The following is an 18,816-nucleotide window of genomic DNA, read 5'->3' on the forward strand; positions in this document are numbered from 1 at the left end:
TAGGCTCAGTTCTCTTTATTTCCCTCAGCCAATCAGAACAATCTGTGGAGCCACCCAAACTAGGAAATGCTTGCGTTCCTCATGCTGGAGCAACTAAGCTGCAACAACACAGGATTTGATGTATGTACACCCACTCAAAAGTCTAGCCAGGGATTTAAGGCATCAGAAAAAATACACCCCTGTGGCTCTTATATACCCAACCGATGAAACAACATTGGCTCAGAGTTTTAACAGCTTTTGAGTTTTTTTCCCCCTAAATATGGTGGTCTTTAGACAACAGTATTCACAAATGAATAACTAAAGAGGTCATATGCTGTAAATATAGCCTCCATGGTTTGAATTGATGAATATTAATCAACATGACAACATTAAAACAACCATGTAAATATGCCAGATTGAGCCACAAGGGCTAATTTTCAACCATAGTTCCCTGACAGGTTGATGGTAAAAAATAAAGTAAAACAATTGAAAGAACATACAAAACATTTAATTTACAGCAAATTACAAGAAATGATTAATGATGATACAAATGAGCAATTATTAATAGCAAGTCACACATTGAAAAAAATTTTATATGACCTACATTCTTATTTGTGTATTTATTAACCACCTTCTGGTGAAGCAGGCAACATTATTTTGATTATTCTATTATGCGCTGCATGGCTTCGCTTTGAGTAATTCTGGTGTTTATGCTCGTTACTTTGGACTGTGCTGACTAACTTTTACTCTTGTTGCAATACACTGCAGTGCAGTGGACCCTCTTCTTTCAAACACATACAAATATAAATTCTTACAAATGCAAGTGGCGCCTTAATGCCCAAAGCTTGATTTGTTTTCCTCTCTCACACAAATGTACTGGGTAGTTACAGCAAGCGCTTCTCACCAGCCTGCCTTTGTTTTGCCAATAGCCTCCACATGTTGATGCTATTTCCACATCACATGGTTTGTGTAAGATTTTCTCTGCTTTTCCTCAGGAAGCTGATGGAAGCTGAGAAGCTTCTCGACACGAGAGGCTGATGTGTGCAATCTCTTTGATTGCACACATCAAAGAGACTGTATCAAAGAGATGTGTGCATTGTGGGACAAAAGTGCAAACCTTTAGTGTGCACCAGCATCACCCTCAACAATCTGCTGTCTCCCACTAAATAACTTGGTACAGAGATAATGTAATAGTACTTGTTTTAAGAAAGGGCTAGAGAACCTCTGGGGGAACCATGACTGCTGCCAGACAGTCTAAACACAGTGACATAAGGAGCACCAGCAATGCCGAAATTTGTGGCCCTTAAACTGGTTGATCACTCCTTGATGTTAAGTACTAATGACTATTTATTTGTTTATTTATTTTTACAAAAAGTAATATTTTTATTTCCCCAAAAAATTATAACTACACTACACCTTTTGTGTTTCTATTCACCTAAATGCTGAAATACAGTTTATTTTTTATTTTCTTTGTTTTGTTTTGATTAAAAATTGTTACAAGACAAATTTTCAAGATACAGATTCCAAAATAAATTTTATATAGTGGTTCCACTGTAAATTAGATTCTTTGGTAAGGATAAAAAAAAAAAAACAAGATAAGAGGTGACCCCACTGACTAAAATGTTAGAGACTTTGCTGTCTGTCCTGAGGAGTTGCATTTTGATATGGATCAATATGTGTTTTTTTTTTTTTTTTTGCTTTCACTGATGTGTTTATGATAATCTCTAAGTTTATTTGGTGTTTAACTCACCCAGAGCCAGACAACAGAGAAAACTGTTCTATTGTTGACCTTAAATTTCAAAGATACTTCTCAGTAGACAGTAGAGGCTTCAGAATATCCTAAAAAAACAACAATAAGGCACAGCAGAGTGAATACATTTTGTCGCTAATCTATCTTTTTTTTTTTTTTTTACGTTTCTGGGCAGCACATTTCAAGTGTTTTTTTTTTTATTTGCCTGGGTTATAGTGTTATTTTATGCAGCAGCAAATCATTCAAGCCTTATCTTGATGACATCATTTGTAACATTTGAAAAATGAACCTTTTTAAAAGTGTGTGCAGCCTCACAGGAATACACAAACACTCCTCGACACATGAAGGGAGTAAATGTTAAAAGCATGAGTCTCCCAGATAACCAACACTTTAAAGATCTGCATGACCTGAGTACACAGTTGAACAACATTTTTTTCCCCTTAATGTTTCCTAATTTTCCAAAGAGTACCAGTGGTCTACAAAAATGTAAAAAGGTGTTTATACTTGGCGTTTGCAAGGAATGATGATTAGTCATGGCATGTAATTAAGTCTGCATAGCTTTATTGTGTTCTGTAAATACTCATAATCTCTCAATTGCCTAGACGAAGACAAGAAGCAGACAAGAAAGAGAATGGTATCTATACTGTTAAAATGGCAATTTAGAAATACAGACACCTGGTTTTACAAAATAACCTCAGCAACCAGGTTATTGCAGGTCTTTTCACATAAAAAAACCCATCTACAACTTGTTTCTTTTTAGTTCAATAACAACATAATGTTGCATGGAGGAATAGAGGAAAATTATCTGAAAAAATTTAGCTTTGTCACCTTGTTTATTTTTTCTTGTTTTTGTTTTTTTTCTTGCAATAATATGAAATTTTTTTGCTTCTTGACATTTGATTGCTTAGACTTATGATCCACTGAATGAGCCTTTGGAGGCTCGTTTAGTAGAATAAACTACTTACATTACTTTTAAACCTATATTTTTGTTTGGGTTGAGTTTTATTTTTAGCCTAATTAAGTAGATTTGAATCAAAAAGTAGGTTACTGTCTCTGCAGAACCGACCTCCTGGTCATTTGCGTGACACAGTTCCTATAGTTTTTCTGACACAAACGCAGTTTCCTGCCATCTGCTGTGGAACCTGAACATCCATCTAACACAAGGATCAGTGTGGATGGATGGGAAGCTTGCAATCTCACGCGACCCACACAGCCACATGAACATATGTATACTTTGAAGTGTTAACTTTAAGTGGCATCAAAGGCCTTTACATAGCCAGATCTGCCTGTTTTTCATTAGTATTTATACATATTACTAAATGTGTTTTTACTGATAGGTGCTGCATTATATTAAACTAAATAAAATGTTTCTTTTATTTCTGATCAACCTTTTCTTTCCGTTTCTCTTATTGGTTGAATGTTTAAACACCCACAACCTTTTTATATGCAGGCATGTCTGCGTGGGTGTGTGTGTTTCTTCTTAGTCCCACTCTGTACCATATAAGCTGCAGAGCATCCCAAGCCTTGGATTCTTCGGTTTGACATTCGTGAACAAAAAGTTTGTTTGTGTGTAAGCGTTGCCATAACAGCTTCCCAACCTTTAACCCCACCCCTCACCCACCACCTCCATCGACTGAGTCTTCAGCACCTGTTGTCTTTTTGTGGCGCCAGTCCGTTGCTTTGGAAACACACACGCACACACACATTTCTGCCATGGCGAGAACAGAGCAAGGCTGTGGAATTTATCTGACCCAAGCACGGTGTCTAAGGAATGTTTGAGTGCAGGCTATTGACACACACATCCACTTACACACTCTTCAAGACTTTGCTGTATCATTTCTTTTGTCAATTTTCTTCCAATACTTGAAAAAATCTTGTGTACTTACAAGAGCTTTTAAGAAGTGAAGTATATCTCACATCACTGGGAGTATTTCTAGGCTTGACGGGCAACTATGAATGTTCCAGATTTGACAGGAGTTTCCCAGCGGAGCGTTCCAAACATGTAACTTCTGGCTGACATGTGTGTTAATGGTGATGGGAAGGTTCCAGCTGCGCACTGATTGGCAGGAATCACTGAGCGGATCCTTTCATCACGGGATGAACACATGGCAGACGTGGGCTCAGTTTAAAGGATGGATTAGAGGCGAGGGAGGAATAGATGAAAGAAAGCATAGATGCCCTGAACAAGGGAGGATGGATGAAAGAGTGTGAGGTGGAATGATTGAAGGTCAAGAGAGAAAGAGCAAAGGATAGATGTGATTGATGTGAAACGGCTTGTTTTCATAAGACTGCTGCACGCTGACTGTCTTTCTCTTTCTGTTAGTGTGCGTGTGTGTGTGCACACATACATTAAAGTGTGAGTGTGTGAGTATCTGCAGTAATTTACCTATTGATCTCAGAGTGCAACTGAAGGCCTTTTCTCCTTCTTATCTGCTCTGCCTCACACATATACACACAAACATAAAGACGTTTGGGGTTTTTTTTCTTTCCTTCGTGACGTTTTATCTCGGTTAGATTTAATCAGTCACAGCCCTTCAGAAAATTCTTTTTTTAGCCTGTTTTGTTGTATTGAATTCAAAGAAAATCAAAACCGTCTTGTTTCTCTTCATCTATCATAAAGTAAACACAAAATCTCAAAGAAATTATGTTTTGATGAGTAGGTTTTTTCCCTCCCGTTCATGAGACTTTCTTTGTATTTTGTTGACCATATTTTTTATATAGAGTGCTTGATCTGCCACAGTTTTAAACATTACTGTAACCTGAATTTTCTCTGCTCTGGAATCAACAGAGGCACATCGCTCTGTTTATCTCAGTTTTTTTAATTTTGCAGTGCATTCTTTGACCGATTGATACATCTACTTACACTAGAAACAAATATGTTCCTAAAACTACACAAAGGGGATAATTACTGGTTCCTTTTAACAGGATTTTCTTTAAAAGGGTGGTATTATGTAAATTCAACATTTTTGATCTTCTAATGTTATTCCCTCATCAAAAACATACCTGATAAAAACATAGTTAATTGTTAGTAGAGACACAATATTGTGATGACTTCTTGAAGATAGTTTCAGAAAGAGCAAGAGTTTTTAAAGTGACTGAGGCTCAATTACCAGGCATTTAAGTTAAAATGTAAAATTTCTTTTTAAGTCATTTGATATGTATAAAGGATTTTTTTAGCAATTGTAGTTAACAGAGATACTTGGAAACACATAATACTACCCCTTTAAAGTCAGCTGGATTTTGTGTGTATTCATTCAGTTTTCAGTCTTATTATATTTTTAATGTTTTATATAAAATATCAGAAGCTGTCCTCTCAGTTTAAAGCTGCAGTATATATAATTTTTACAAAAATGTTGTTTTCCATATTTGTTAAAACTGTCACCATATCATGACAGTATGGTATAAGATGGATAATCTGTGAAAAAACCCACGCTCCTCCACCTCGTCTTAATGTGGTCTGCAAAAATGCAGCTCCCTGTCAAAAACAACCAATCAGAAAAACTATTTAACCACCATCATCCGTGGCTACGCTAACTAGTCTTAGCATTTTTGGCACGCTATGTTGTGATGAATCGGCTGTAGTGTAGCAGAGAGCAAGAGGGAGGGGAATGATGTGAGTTGTGCGTACACGAGAGTGATTGATAGCGCTAAAATCCTCCTCTTGTCTCTGATTGGTTGTTTATTTCAGCAGTTAGTACTGGAAGCACTGGGAGAAAGCAGAGCTAAACTTTTTCACAGATTGTCTCATACTGTCACGACATAATGATCATTTCAACAAATATGTAAAAAAAAACAACAACATATTTTTTTAATAAAAGTGCAGCTCTTTTCAGTCCACCAAAAAAAAAAAAAAAACTGAATACAGTTATCAGAAAAATCTGTGAAATTGGAAGTGAAAACAGTCTGTCTGCCTGTGAGCTTAGACATGCTGGTCCTCTCACTCTGTATCCTCATTGCGTGCGGCTGCAAGGTCACAGGGGTAGACAGCCAGTAACACACACACACACACACATACACGCCAACTGACCATGCCGTCAGAGAGGGAATTAGGTTGAGAAGCTGACAGGGTTAGTAGGGTTAGGGTAAACTGTGTTTGTGGGTGTGTGTGTGTGTGTCTGAGAGCATATGTGAAAGTGTTTGTATGTGTGTTTGTTGGTCTGTGTGCACTTGCTGTCAATCCATGTAGATCTGAACTTATAAATGATTTTCAGTGTTCCTTCTGAGGAGTCAAGGTGCAGCCACAGAAAGAAAAAGAAATATTATTTTAAATACAGTGAAAATTTTGTACTGAAAGTGCAAAACAACATGAAAAACGGTCCGATCTGGCCATCAGAAAACAGCCCACAGCGGATTTTAAGCACGAGGAGTTAAGAAATACAGGAAGCTATCTTGAACTTTTGCTGATCCCTGTGGGAGGATCCATTGTTAAGGCTGGCTTCTTCCTCACAAGGATACAAGCGTGGGAGTAGTCAGGACACCAGTTAGATGGATTTGGTATCTGACTCAGTGTCACTTGAGATTGTAAAAATAAGCTCAGGGAATAAATGTGTGTCCTTCTGCCTCAATATGACATCGGGGTCAAATGAATCTAAATTTCAGGAAAGGAGAAAAATCCGATCGTTTTTGAGTTTTTGTCACTGTCTTGTTAATTCATAGACATAAACTGATCAACCACGTTATTGTTGCACTGTATGTCTCCAGGGAACAGAAGACGCAGTGGGATGAGCAGCTGTTTAAACAGGAAGAGACTGAGAAGGAATACGGACAGAAACTGCACAGGTTTATCGACCTTTCCCTCTTTTTGTGTTTCCCACACACCGAGCAATAAATTCCCTTATCTTCTCACACACAATCCCTTTACTCATCCTAACCATCGTCTTCTTCCTGTGCTCCCATGCACTTCCAGATCTATTGCCTCCCAGAGGGAGGTGGGTACGTTACCATCTCTTAAATTAGCTGAGAAGACGTTAGGCTCAGTTAAATGCTTGTGACGCTGCAGAGTCTCGTGTGAGGCTGGTGCAACAGATGGAAGCACTTCTTAGCTGGCGTGGAGTTGTGTTTCTCACATACTCTCATCAGTGCCCAGAAGCATGTACGTTCCTGCAGATATGCTTTGATTAGCCGGCATCGCACTGATACACAGACATGCACATGTGTGTGACATACTCCCAATCCACATGTGTACGCCCACAGAAAGACACATATAGGTGCAGGGGCCTCTCATCTTCCACTTGCAGGCACTGGATGCATGGAGGGTGTATATTCTTTCACATGCTATACTGCTGGTATTCCCTTTCTAGACTGCTTGCAGCTTGGTGTGTTCAGTTACACTATCAATTTATTTCCCATCCCACACAGCAGTCTCTGATCTAACCCCATGGCTCCTATAAAGCTCAACCTATAATAGCAACGGGGGTGGATGCAATTTCAGATTGTGTGAGGGTGAGAAGACAACAGTTTTCCAATTCCCTAAGAATGGTGACCATAAGTGTCTGAACAGAGTTAATCTGGTCAAGCCTCCACACCTCACCTATCCTCTTTTATGCTGCAACAAATTATTCATTAGATATAAATGTCTAAAAGCCTCATGCTTGCTTGTTTATAAAAAAAAGTCAGATTCATACCATTTGTTAATTAATAACACATTTATTAGAAAATATGACGTCATTACTTCATGGTCAACAAACAAACAAGGAAGAAAAAAAAAACATGAAAAAATGTATTCATCCATTATCTCGCTCTTTTCCTTGCAGGATCGCAAATATTTCATAAGACCAAAAAAAGAAAAAAAATTTCAAAACAGAAATGTTGACTTATGCTTAATAATTGCCTAAAGATCATTAATTTCAAAAGGTTCTGACAAACGAGCCTGATCGGACTAAATATTCTAATTTATTGAATATAACTGTGGAATAAACTTGGATAATGAGAGGTGCAACTTCCTTTTTCAGATTGCTAAAGTATATTTTAAAATATGGTTTGCCCCAGTTTTTCCATGTCTATAACTTATGTACTTTAATAAAAAAAATGCAGAGATATTGGATGGTTTTATCCTGATGTAACAAAGCTGTCTTTCATCAGTTACCTGTTGATCCATTAGGGCAGAATAATGGTGCACCTGCAGGTGTGCAAGTATGGGTGGTTGTTCAGAACCGGCAAAAACATGTCCTGTTTAAATACAGATGAAAAGAGCACTTCCTCCCAGAATATTGTAATACAGACATGTTTGTGCAACTCTCAACCTTTGTGTCTTTATCAACAGATTAACAGAGGAAGTAGAGGAGGAAAATAAGAAGTGGTTGTTATGTCAACAAAGGTGTGATGCCATGGAGAAGCAGCTGTTGTCATGGGAACAGAGAGAGGAAGAACTAAACCAGAAGTGGCATGCAGCTGGAGAGGAAGTGACGCAAACTAGGGAAGTTCTGGAAAAAATTCAGCAGGAAAACAAGGAGCTGATCAAAGAAAGGTCATTGATTCATGATTCTTCTGCTTTCTTGTTGTTTCTCCTTTGTGTTCTATTTTGTTTTTATTTGTTTACTTCTACCCTATAGTTTATTCTGAATATAATTATCATTATTAATGCCAATTCACCTTATATTCAGCTGCTTATGCATAGACTGGCTTACAAAACATTTAAAATAAGAAACTAATGTACGATCTGTAATCCTGTCAGAAGCATCCATATTGCCATTTACTTCAATGAATTTTGACTAGTTTTGTTCATAGAACAGTTTAACCACCACTGTGTACTGGCGTTCTTTTAATAGTCTGAAGAAATGGGTCAGCCTAAGTGACGAAACAGGTCAGTAAATATTTACAGCTCAGTTCAGCCCGAGAGGACAGATTTGGGTTTGGAACAATATAACACAAATCAGTGCAGACGTCAAAGGGACCAAACTTTGTGTAAATCTTGAAGAAAAGAATTGAACCCTGATGCTTACGTGAGTCTAACACCACTTTCACAATGCAGACTATTCAATAACCTTATGCCTGTAGTTTATTATCAGCTTTTCATTAGTTTGAAAATACTAAACGCCCCCGAGATCAAAGTTTGGATAACCATAACGGCTTGGTTCGAATTTATTTTGGTCAACTGGGAAATATTTACTGTGCTCTAATTGTTTCACAGTGGACTATCGGGTGTGAAAACACCTTAAATATCTTAATTTTTAATTTAAGATTTAATTTGCCAGTTTACTTTGTAAAAGTGCAAAGAATAATTTTCATAGTTAAATTGTTACCATAGTTACAATCTGATGCTAACAGTTTAATGTTTGTGTTTGAGCTTGTTTTGTTCACACATACTTATCAGTAAATAATAAAAACTCAGCCTATGAAACTCCAGCAAATCTGTGTTGAAACTAGTGGTGGTGATGTTCTTAACAGCAAGAGGGGCCCCTAACTCTTATTCTGCTTAAGGCCCCATAGCCCCTTGACCCAGCCTTGCATGATGAGCTAGAGCCACAGCACTGTGCAGCTCTCTGCTGGATGTGAGAGACAAACAGTGAAATTTAATTCATGTGGCACTAGTGGGTTTTTTTTGTTGAGTCTTTAATAAATGCCACAGAAGCTTTTTGTTTTTGTAGGCTGAGATTTATGGGACAGGTTCTTCTGATCCCCACTCCTCATTGTCAGCCAGCTGGCGCTGTGGCGCTCATTGATGTTTACAGGTCTACTTTCTTGGCTGCACGCCTAGCAGATCTGTCTGACTGGAGAGAAGAGGTAGAGAAGACGTTTGATATGGCATAGTTTGAGGTATTAGTGGCACTGCAAAACATCAGCATGCTGCGTGACTACGGGGCGAGTACAACAGCTTCTCCATCGACTAAACCATCGGCACACCAGGAAAATCTCTGGTTGTCTCTTATGTCAGCATAGTAGTAGTTATTTGGAATAGCAATCTATCGGCTATAGTCACAATATCCAGTGAAAGGTTACAAAGGAAGCTTGTGCACAGCTGACATTGGGTGAAAGGTTTGAACAAGTCAATTTATCAGTCATCATAATGTTAACAAAGTGAAAATATAATTAAAATCCAAAGCATCTGTTTTCTCTAGTGACTCTTATCCTCATGTTTATTTTATTTTATATTTCCAAAAGAACCTCCTTACATGCATCACCACCCATGAGCTTGAAGGCCAAGTTAATAAATCGTAGTGCAGTTTGAAAGGCCTATGAAATTTGTCAAAGTTTGAATCGGTTATGTGCTGCTGCATTAACACAGCTGTTTTGATGAATGACCAAAGAGATTATATCCCTTAGGAACTGTAACACACTAAGGTTCTATCTGGACCAACCAGTTCACCCTGAGAGTTATAGCAGCAGAGCATGGATTCCACTCACAGCTTGTATCCCGTAATATAACCGTACAAAGTTCAACTCTGAGCCTCAAGATCTTTGCTGATGTCTTCCCCCTTCTCTTTTCCCCTTTCTTGTGTGAACACTGCCAATAAAGGCCACTGGTGCTTTGAAATTTCTTTAAAAAAACAAGAGGTATCTTAACATTTATATGAAAGACTGACGTTAAAATTGAGACTACGGCTCAATTTTTACTTGAGCAGTAGTCCAATATTTTGATCATGCTGTCACAATACTGTTTGCTAATTCGTCATATAAAAATGGGCATTTCTTACTGGGCTTGCCTTAATTAGACTCCAAATCTAGAACATGGGTTCCTGATGAAATTCACTTCTGTGAAGCTTTTGGTCTCTTAGATTAATAATTTTACTCCGCTGTTCCTAAAATTATAAATCATCAAAGTTCCAAGAAAATAAATACATGGGATTTTCAGGACCTCTCTTGGCATTTTTAGCATACCTGCTGTAATCAAAAAATGTCAACAAGAATCCCGAAATGCAGATTCAGGCTTTTTTGAACCAATTGAAAAAACATCAGAATGCTACAAATATTTTAGTCTTGTGGTTCAAGAATGTTTTTTTATGTTTTTTATGGCTTGTGGGTCTTTTTGAAGTGGATTACAGTGCTGTGATTCACTGGGAGATGGTTCATAATAAGAATGACTGTGACAGAGTGACATTTAAATGGAATATAAATAATTGATAGGAGAAACAGAAACGCTGTAAAATGTTTCTACACATAAATATTTCCTTGACTTTTCAGCAGTTTTCCCCTTAGAATACTAAGTCTAAAGGGCTGGAGAGTAATGCAAACTGAGGATGAGTAGGTTAAGTTCACATTGGAAACAAATTCTTGCATGAAAGGATTTATTTTTCACTCCCCAGTATCACAAATAATTTAAAACCTATAGAGTTTCCTCTGGTTCTCTGCACACAAACTTCACGTTTTAGATATGACTGCCTTTTAGCTTCTAGAATTGACATGAATTAGTGTCAGTGAACAGCATCACAGTAGGATTGTTCCATATGTCCACATATGATTAACAAGGCCATGAAGGTTGGTAACCTATCTTTTAGATTCACTGAAAACATTCATATATAGTGTAGATAATGGATTCCTGGTGATGGAGCTTTCCCGTAAGTATGTATCTGTGTGCTTCAGTAATTATTATTTTAAGTCATCGCAGATGTAATCTGGTATGCGGTCATTAGTTTGTTGTTCTTTAATAGTTCTATCATGTTTTCAATGACAGATGCCTTGTTTGGAAGAAGAAATCCCATATTATATCTAAAGTCTTGCACAAAGTTAATTTCTAGCCTTTAAGGGGAATGTTTGCACAATGTCTGAGACTGTTGTAATAGAACAAATAAGTCACGGTTCGATAGGTTTCTCAGTTTAAGGTCATGGTTGGAGTGGGTATGCCACAACATCAAAAAGACTCAAATGCAAATGAAAAATCTGACAATAGTTTTTTTCTTGTACACAGAAAATAAATCTAAAGAGACTTGAAAATAACCCACCTCTGTTAGTTATGGGGTTCTGACATCAGAGGTTTTGTAACACAATGGAACATTTGTGTGCTGAAACATTGCTTTAAAAAAATCTGAAAAACTTAAACAGTAAGGTATAATGTGTGTCATATTTAAATGCATTTATAAAGCATTAGGCATTGCAAAGTGCATAATCTACAAACTAGAAGGTGCAAAAATGTCTGAGAACAAAGAACAAATATGCAATAGATTGTCATAATAGTATTATCTACATACACTGTTCATATTTCACTGCTGTTGCAAGTTACATAGGCTGTAACTTGCAACTGCAAATTCAATCCTTTAGATTGAATTTGTCTAAGTCCTTCTCCATGTCATCATTTCCAGTTGTTCTTGCATTAGTTTTGTGTGGAGTACCTTTGTAGTTTAATCGACCCATTTTCTCTTCTGGATGGAAGTGCCGATCGCCTTTGACTTAGGCAGTCTTTGTCACTACAAGAGATGTGTGTGCAATGGCAGTTTCAGTAGTTTTTAGTTGTTACTTTTCCTTAGAAACTAAACATTTTAGTAAAGATCCTGCTCAAGCACGTAATTGAAAGGAAAAGTTGTCCATTTGCATCACATATTGCATCTTAAGCTGCGGTTTAAAATTACACACCAACACACATAATGCTTGGTGTTAATACAGTAAATCTAAATTGTTGATATTTTTCACTGTAATTTTACTTTTTAAAAGTTAAATCAAAATATTTTAATAAAGATCCTAGATGTTTTATATGGAATTAAAGTAAAGATAACTGATTGTGGCGATGTTGTATATGCACCGGATGTCATTATATGAAAATAGTCTTGCATTCTCTGAACAATCATTAACAGTTTTACATTAACAGAGGATAATAAATCCTAACATTATCAACAGTTTGACATAGTTAACCTATGAAAAGTTTTTTTTGAGGTTTTATTGGCTCTAGTGGTCTTTACTAGAGAGAGGTCAGACAGGAAAGTGAGTCGTAAGAGAGGGGAAGACATGCGACGAAGGTCATCAGGCTGGAACTTGAGTGTGTAACGGCAGTATAGAGGATTTCTTGTGAAATCCTGAACCTTGACCTTAACTGACAAGTGAAGTCTTTAGATTTGTAATTTTTGCTTCAAGTTAAACCAAGCATGTAACCAAATTACTCCTGGTAAAAAAAAAAAAAAAAGTCCTTTAGTTACAATTACAGAAATAATAGTTCCTCCCAATCTGTTGGTCTGTGTGCAGCTACTGTTACGAATCTTAATGAAGAAGCTGTTGATGAAAATCAATTGTGAAGTGACTGTGAAAAGACAGCCTTAAAAACCACCAGGTCACCCATCCCCCAGGCTAGTGAAAGATTGAGGGGTGATACAATAGAAAACCTGATGAGAGACATGAAACACAGCCATGATGGACAGTTGGATGATAAGATGAAGCAGGAAAGGAGGCCAGGAGGAGGAAGGTGAGCCTTGACTGGTATGAGAAGTTACATCACCAGCTCTTGCATGAAAAGCACGCGACACTGGGGCTGCACACGCTCTACACGCACACAAGAGAGACGTCTCAGCATGCCCTGGATTCAGGGAAAGTGACAGAATTGAAAACAGAGGGACAGGGTGAGAGAGGGCAAGAGCTGGCAGAGGAAGGAAAACCAATGAAAGCCGCAATAAGTTGAAAGAGTAAAAGATTTAAAAGTCAAGAGAGGTCAGAAGTTTCTCTGCCTACTCATCCATCTTTTAAATGTGAGAGGACTTGTTTCAAGTGGTTTCAGGCAGCTGCATTTTCGTGACTGAAATGATGTCCCTCAGAAGCTCTCCAGCCCATCCACCCTTCCACTGAGACGTGGTTTCAAGCCTTGGGCACAAGATAACGCCTTCATCTATGTTTACTTCACACTTTTTCTGCTTTTCAAGTTCTCTCCTTTTTGCTCTTGTGGAAAGTATTATATCATCCTTGTCTGGATCTTGACTTTTATGATGGCTGTTGGTCTGTTTTTATTCACACATCATAAATTGCTATTGCCATAAAATGGGGTAATTTTTTTCTTTTACAAGGCAGCACATTTCTGCTTTGAAATTCTGGGTTAGTGGAAGAAAATTCCTCATCCTTTCCAGGTGGAAAGCTCTGTCCCTAAGTAAAAATCCTGGGGGATGCATGATGTCAAGAGAGACTCCTGATAACTCCGGATCCTCATTGTTGATTCACGGACAGTGAGTAAAAAGCTATTTAAAACGGCCCTTGAGCAGGGCTGACTTTTGTCTGCATGTGCACACAGATGCTATCAGCATCCAGAGCAGAAACAAGGAATGTGCTTTTTTTTTGAAGAGGCATCAGCCGCTCGCACACATGTTCTCTGAATGCATACACACTCGCCAGTCCTTAAAAGCAGCCTGCCGTGTGAGCAAATGAAAGAGTGTTCCCAGATTTTCCCATCATTCCACCCTATAATCCCCCCAGACCTCCTTCTGAGGGCTAAAGTTGCACGCACCCTCATGCTCCCTGGGGTGGGTGCAGGGTGTCACACACACACACACACACACACACAGGCTCAAAGTTGATCCTAAAAACTGCTGGTGCGTTTATCTTTCCTGAGATCTCCAGTTTTTGATAATCAGAGGCGAGTTATATCTGACAGGACACGTACACACTCAGGCACTCCAACCCACCCACATGCAGACACACAGAGATATTGTATGCATCAGCAGTTTGATACATATTAAAAGGGCTTTGACTTCATAAATCTGTCAAATCCTCACATCCTGGGGTTTCTTTTCTAGAAAGGACTTAACTATGAAATCCTTGGTGCTTTGAACACACATGCATACACGCGCAAACACACAATGTATTGTCGCAGAGCAGTGTAAACTTCACAGCAACTATGCCAAACGTATCTAAAATAACATTTTACACTCCAGTAGATGGTTTCACAGTGACGGCTCCTCTTTCGCTTCCGACTCCTCTCGCATCTCTTGTCTCCCCTTAATGAGGACCGAGCAACGTTTGAAAGGGAGTCAGATCTTGGCATCAAACTTGCAACTCTCTGGGAGCGTTCATGCAGAAACTTTTGGCTGCATCTATTTTTGCGCTTCTCCCTGTGCGTGCACGCGGTCAGTAGGCTGATGTGATTAGCCAGAGCTAGTGGAGTGAACAATATTATGTCTGCCCTGACTTAGAAGAGAGGGAATGTGGAGGCGGCTCTTTATTACATTGTAGGTTATGTGGTGTTTCATCAGATATATGCACAGTGGGAGGTGGGCACACAAATATGTCACCACACGCTTTTTTTTTTTTAACCAAGAGGGTTCCTCTTTGACAAATGTTGTGGCACAAAGAGATAGATCGTCTGTTCAACTTTTTACATTTTCTTACATTGCAACATGATTTTAATATATTTTAAAAAGTTTTATGTGAAGGACAAAACTGTGAATAATTGCAAAAAAGTGGAAGATTTTTGGAAATATATATTCATCTCCTGTGCATCACAACTTTGAAGAAAACCTCTTTCTTGTACGCCACCTCATGGGTTATGATATGATCCATACCTTTTCATTGTGAACTGTATGTTTAGTCTTGTCGTCCATCTGAAAGGTGTGTCCTAGTCATTAACAATTAATAAGTCATCAACAAACCATCCATCATCCCATCACCTATGACCAGCTTCCATCTCCATGCTGAAGAAACCCATAGGATAAGGATACTTTTCCAACTTGCATTTGTCAAAATATTTTGAAATTTAAACAATTGTGCACTATGTGATGTTGGGTTGTGACATAAAAGCTTAATAAAATATGCTGAAATTAGTTGTGCCTTTACAAGGCACTATTGTCCCTCCAACATTCATAGTCTAAAAATCTGCAGCTAACAAAGGGTGTCCTTTTCGCCATGACTGTTTACATGTATGTTAGACGTTTACATGTATGTTAGACGTTTACATGTATGTTAGATGTTTACATGTATGTTAGACGTTTACATGTATGTTAGACGGTTAATTCACTGGTGTCTCGTTCAAGTCTTTTATTTATTTCTGCCTGTGCTTTAATAACTATTTAAGCCTACAGAGTCTGTAAAGAAACAGAGCGAAAACATTTAGTTACAGTGAATATTTAATTTTGTCTTCAGCACAATACAGCAGACTTCCATCTGGCTATGGGAACTGATGGCTAATATCAAAAGGGCTATCAGTTACTTATCATTGGGGCATTTGCTATTTAAACATAAACTCAGATGTTATTGTCACCATTTATATTCCTTTAACAATTTGTTCATTGTTGACATTTTATTTAGATAATTGGGAAATGTGTAAGTTTTGCAGACAATAGATAATTGCTGTTGCAAGAAATAACACTTTATTTTATTGATGTAACACTGCGCTATGTTTGTATTTGCAGAGATATTTTGATTGAGTCTCATGATCGAGCCATGATCAGCATGAAGTACAACCACAGCAAAGAACTTGCCTCGATGGTGAGGGTCATAACCATTTTAAGAACAAGAATTGAACTTAATGTGTAAAAAGACAACAAAATGTCCCAGTTTGCTCTCTTACAGCCGTTATTTGTCCAGCTTGTATATAAATTGGCTAGATTATTTGGGTAAAGCAAATCATAGAGTACACATAAACACTGCACCAGATGCTCTGTCAGAAAGTACTGGGAAATAAGAACCGTGGAAAGATGGAAACTAGTAACTGATTAAAGATTGCCTTATGTGATCTTATTGGAGAGTTATAATGTCTATGATGCAATGTTTTAACATAAGTAGAACTGTAGCGAAGCAGAGCTGAAAGCTGCATCTGGGGCGTATCAGTTCACACTGATGTAAACAGACGTTTGGGACCCCATCCAAGTCATTGTCCCAGTTCAGAAGAGCTTAAATAGAGAGAATCCCAAGACAAAATGTGGATGAGATTATGGGGCTCCGAGACCAGCGGTCAATTGGATGTACACAAATCTGAGCACATACTCACACACTGACAGTTAGCCAACAGTGTTGTAGAGTCTTGTGCCGTCTGGCAGCAAGAGGCTCAGAGGTTTAGCTTTACATCGCTGCTCAGAGGTTGTTTTTCAAAAATAAAAGTCTGCTGTGCAAAGATCTCAAGTGAAGACTCACTGGTTTATGTTTGAAAGAACAGAGATGTTTATTTGGAAGACCTATTCGTTGTTGAGATTTACCTACTTTGTTAATGTCTTCAGATGTTGCTTTAATATTTTCATTTAGTGCTCTTTTCACAATACAGTCTACTTTGTGAAGTGTACCAGTCCCTCCTGCAGCAAAAGCCCGACATAACAGGGATGTTGTCACCCCTGTACTCCAGTCAAAATCATTGTAACTCTGGCCAAACCCTTCAGTTCTAGTTTTAATGGAAAACAACATGTCTGAAAAAGTTGATGTTTTTGTCTCTGTGTGAAAACTGTAACCAGGCTTATTGTTGTCGTTAGTGTCATAACATACAGAACTCAGTTCATCACAGATGATGAAACTCTCCCTTCAGCTTCAGTCAGATTGGGGTTGATTTGCACCTGTTGCATCAAAACATGTTGCCCTCAGGGAAACAGAACTCGTCAACTTCCTCTATTGATGAAGGTGCTGTACATCCCTGTGTTGTTTCAACTTGCAAATAATTGATAGAGCAGATGAATGTCCCTTCTGGCATCTGGAACATCTACTAAAGAATGAAACCCCATATTCTGGAGCTCCACCCTTCTCACCCTGATTTGTTTGTCGTTTTTGATTTGTCCTAACTCACATCCAGTGCTGTGCTGCAAATGGTCAAAAACTTACAAAACCATTCCATACTATCGTCACGACTTATCAAAATGATTTAATTGTACAGAAGGAAGTAATTAAGAAAATGAACTAATTATTTTGGTATTTAGCAAACAGAAACAAATTTGGTAATCTTAATGGACTTAAAACGGAAACAGTTTAGTCTGATTTGATTTCAAGGAGTGAGAAAAAATGGTTAATGTGTCTTTTCATACAAGATATAATGGTAAATATCTGGTTTCAGCTGTTAGCAGTTCTGCGGAGATATTTTAACCGAACTGCCTGGAGGGGAAAATAGTCTGGCCGCATAAAAAACCAAGGAGGGTGGTGCACTAAACAATATACATGAGGCCTTTGAGTCAGCATGAAATTGCTGTAACTCATTCTGCAGCATCACACATTTCAAGGTAGACTTATTTGGTTTGCTGTAAACTTTCCCATCTAGATTTGAAAATGTCACAGACAAACACATATACGTGTGAAGACTGATGCTGACACAGAAAATGGTTGAAAACATCTCCCACACTGGTAGACATCCAAGCAGGTTATTTCTCATCATGGGCTTCCTGACTTCATGTGGGTGCATAACCCATGAAGAGGAAGTGGCCACTCTGCTGCTCTTTTCAGATACAAACTGCAGCTGAGTACATACACACACAGGGTCTATGCACACAAACCATCCATGCTCCTCACACGTACATTTCAACCAGCAAAAAGGAAGTGGTGTTTTCTCATTTCATCCAACGCACGCAATGTTAGTCTCTCATACAGCCTCTCAAACCCAAACCATAACACGCATGCACGCACTGGGTCAAATATACACATTTTCACACGCCACTCTGTTTTGTTTTTTTTTCCTCTGACACCCACATCCACTATCTTTTTCACACTTGCTGGCATAAGTGCATGCAATCACACACACAGAGGTTAACACAATCACAGTAGTGTTAGCCTGTGACTCTGACATTGAGTGGCTCTGACTTTCCATAATGGTGTTGGAAAACAAGGTGGCCTTGGTTGAGCTTGAGTAAAAATATGCCACACAGAGCTTTGTTGTCTGGAGACCAAAGTGGTGTCTTATGTAGCAGAAAAAAAATCATTTTCATTTGGAGGAGTCCAACGACAAGAACTCACATTTTGAGGACTTGCATTATTAGAGAGTAAGCGCTTGAGTTTCTGTCATTATTCACTAATTGTGAGTGGATTATTGGAGGTCAGTGAGTTTTTCTTCAGATTTATGTACAGCTCCGATCACAGGTTGATTTTCTAGTACAGGATCGAGTTTCAAGTTAGTCCATAAATCTTTAACAGGGTTGAGTTTGGGGACAGTCCAGAAGCTTATTGTTAGCCAGTTCTGAGATCAGCGTTAGACGATCAACTCTATCCAAATGTCATCAATCTGACCCAAAAACTGTCCTCAGATTAAAGAAAATTAAAATTCAAAGAAACACAATCTT

The 18,816-nt window shown here is 38.2% G+C and overlaps 1 protein-coding gene across 2 annotated transcripts in view; it reads left to right on the forward strand.

Moving 5' to 3' along the window:
- lekr1 (leucine, glutamate and lysine rich 1) overlaps positions 1–18,816 on the forward strand; it is a 72,416-nt gene that overhangs the window by 43,911 nt on the left and 9,689 nt on the right. For both annotated transcript variants that reach the window (XM_044120751.1, XM_044120752.1), the window contains 3 exons: positions 6,431–6,508; positions 7,992–8,195; positions 15,982–16,057. In XM_044120751.1, the coding sequence (XP_043976686.1) occupies positions 6,431–6,508; positions 7,992–8,195; positions 15,982–16,057 (358 nt within the window). The remainder of the gene's footprint in view (positions 1–6,430; positions 6,509–7,991; positions 8,196–15,981; positions 16,058–18,816) is intronic.

This window comes from Gambusia affinis, linkage group LG06 (genome assembly GCF_019740435.1).
Source record: "Gambusia affinis linkage group LG06, SWU_Gaff_1.0, whole genome shotgun sequence".
Classification (NCBI taxonomy): domain Eukaryota; kingdom Metazoa; phylum Chordata; class Actinopteri; order Cyprinodontiformes; family Poeciliidae; genus Gambusia; species Gambusia affinis.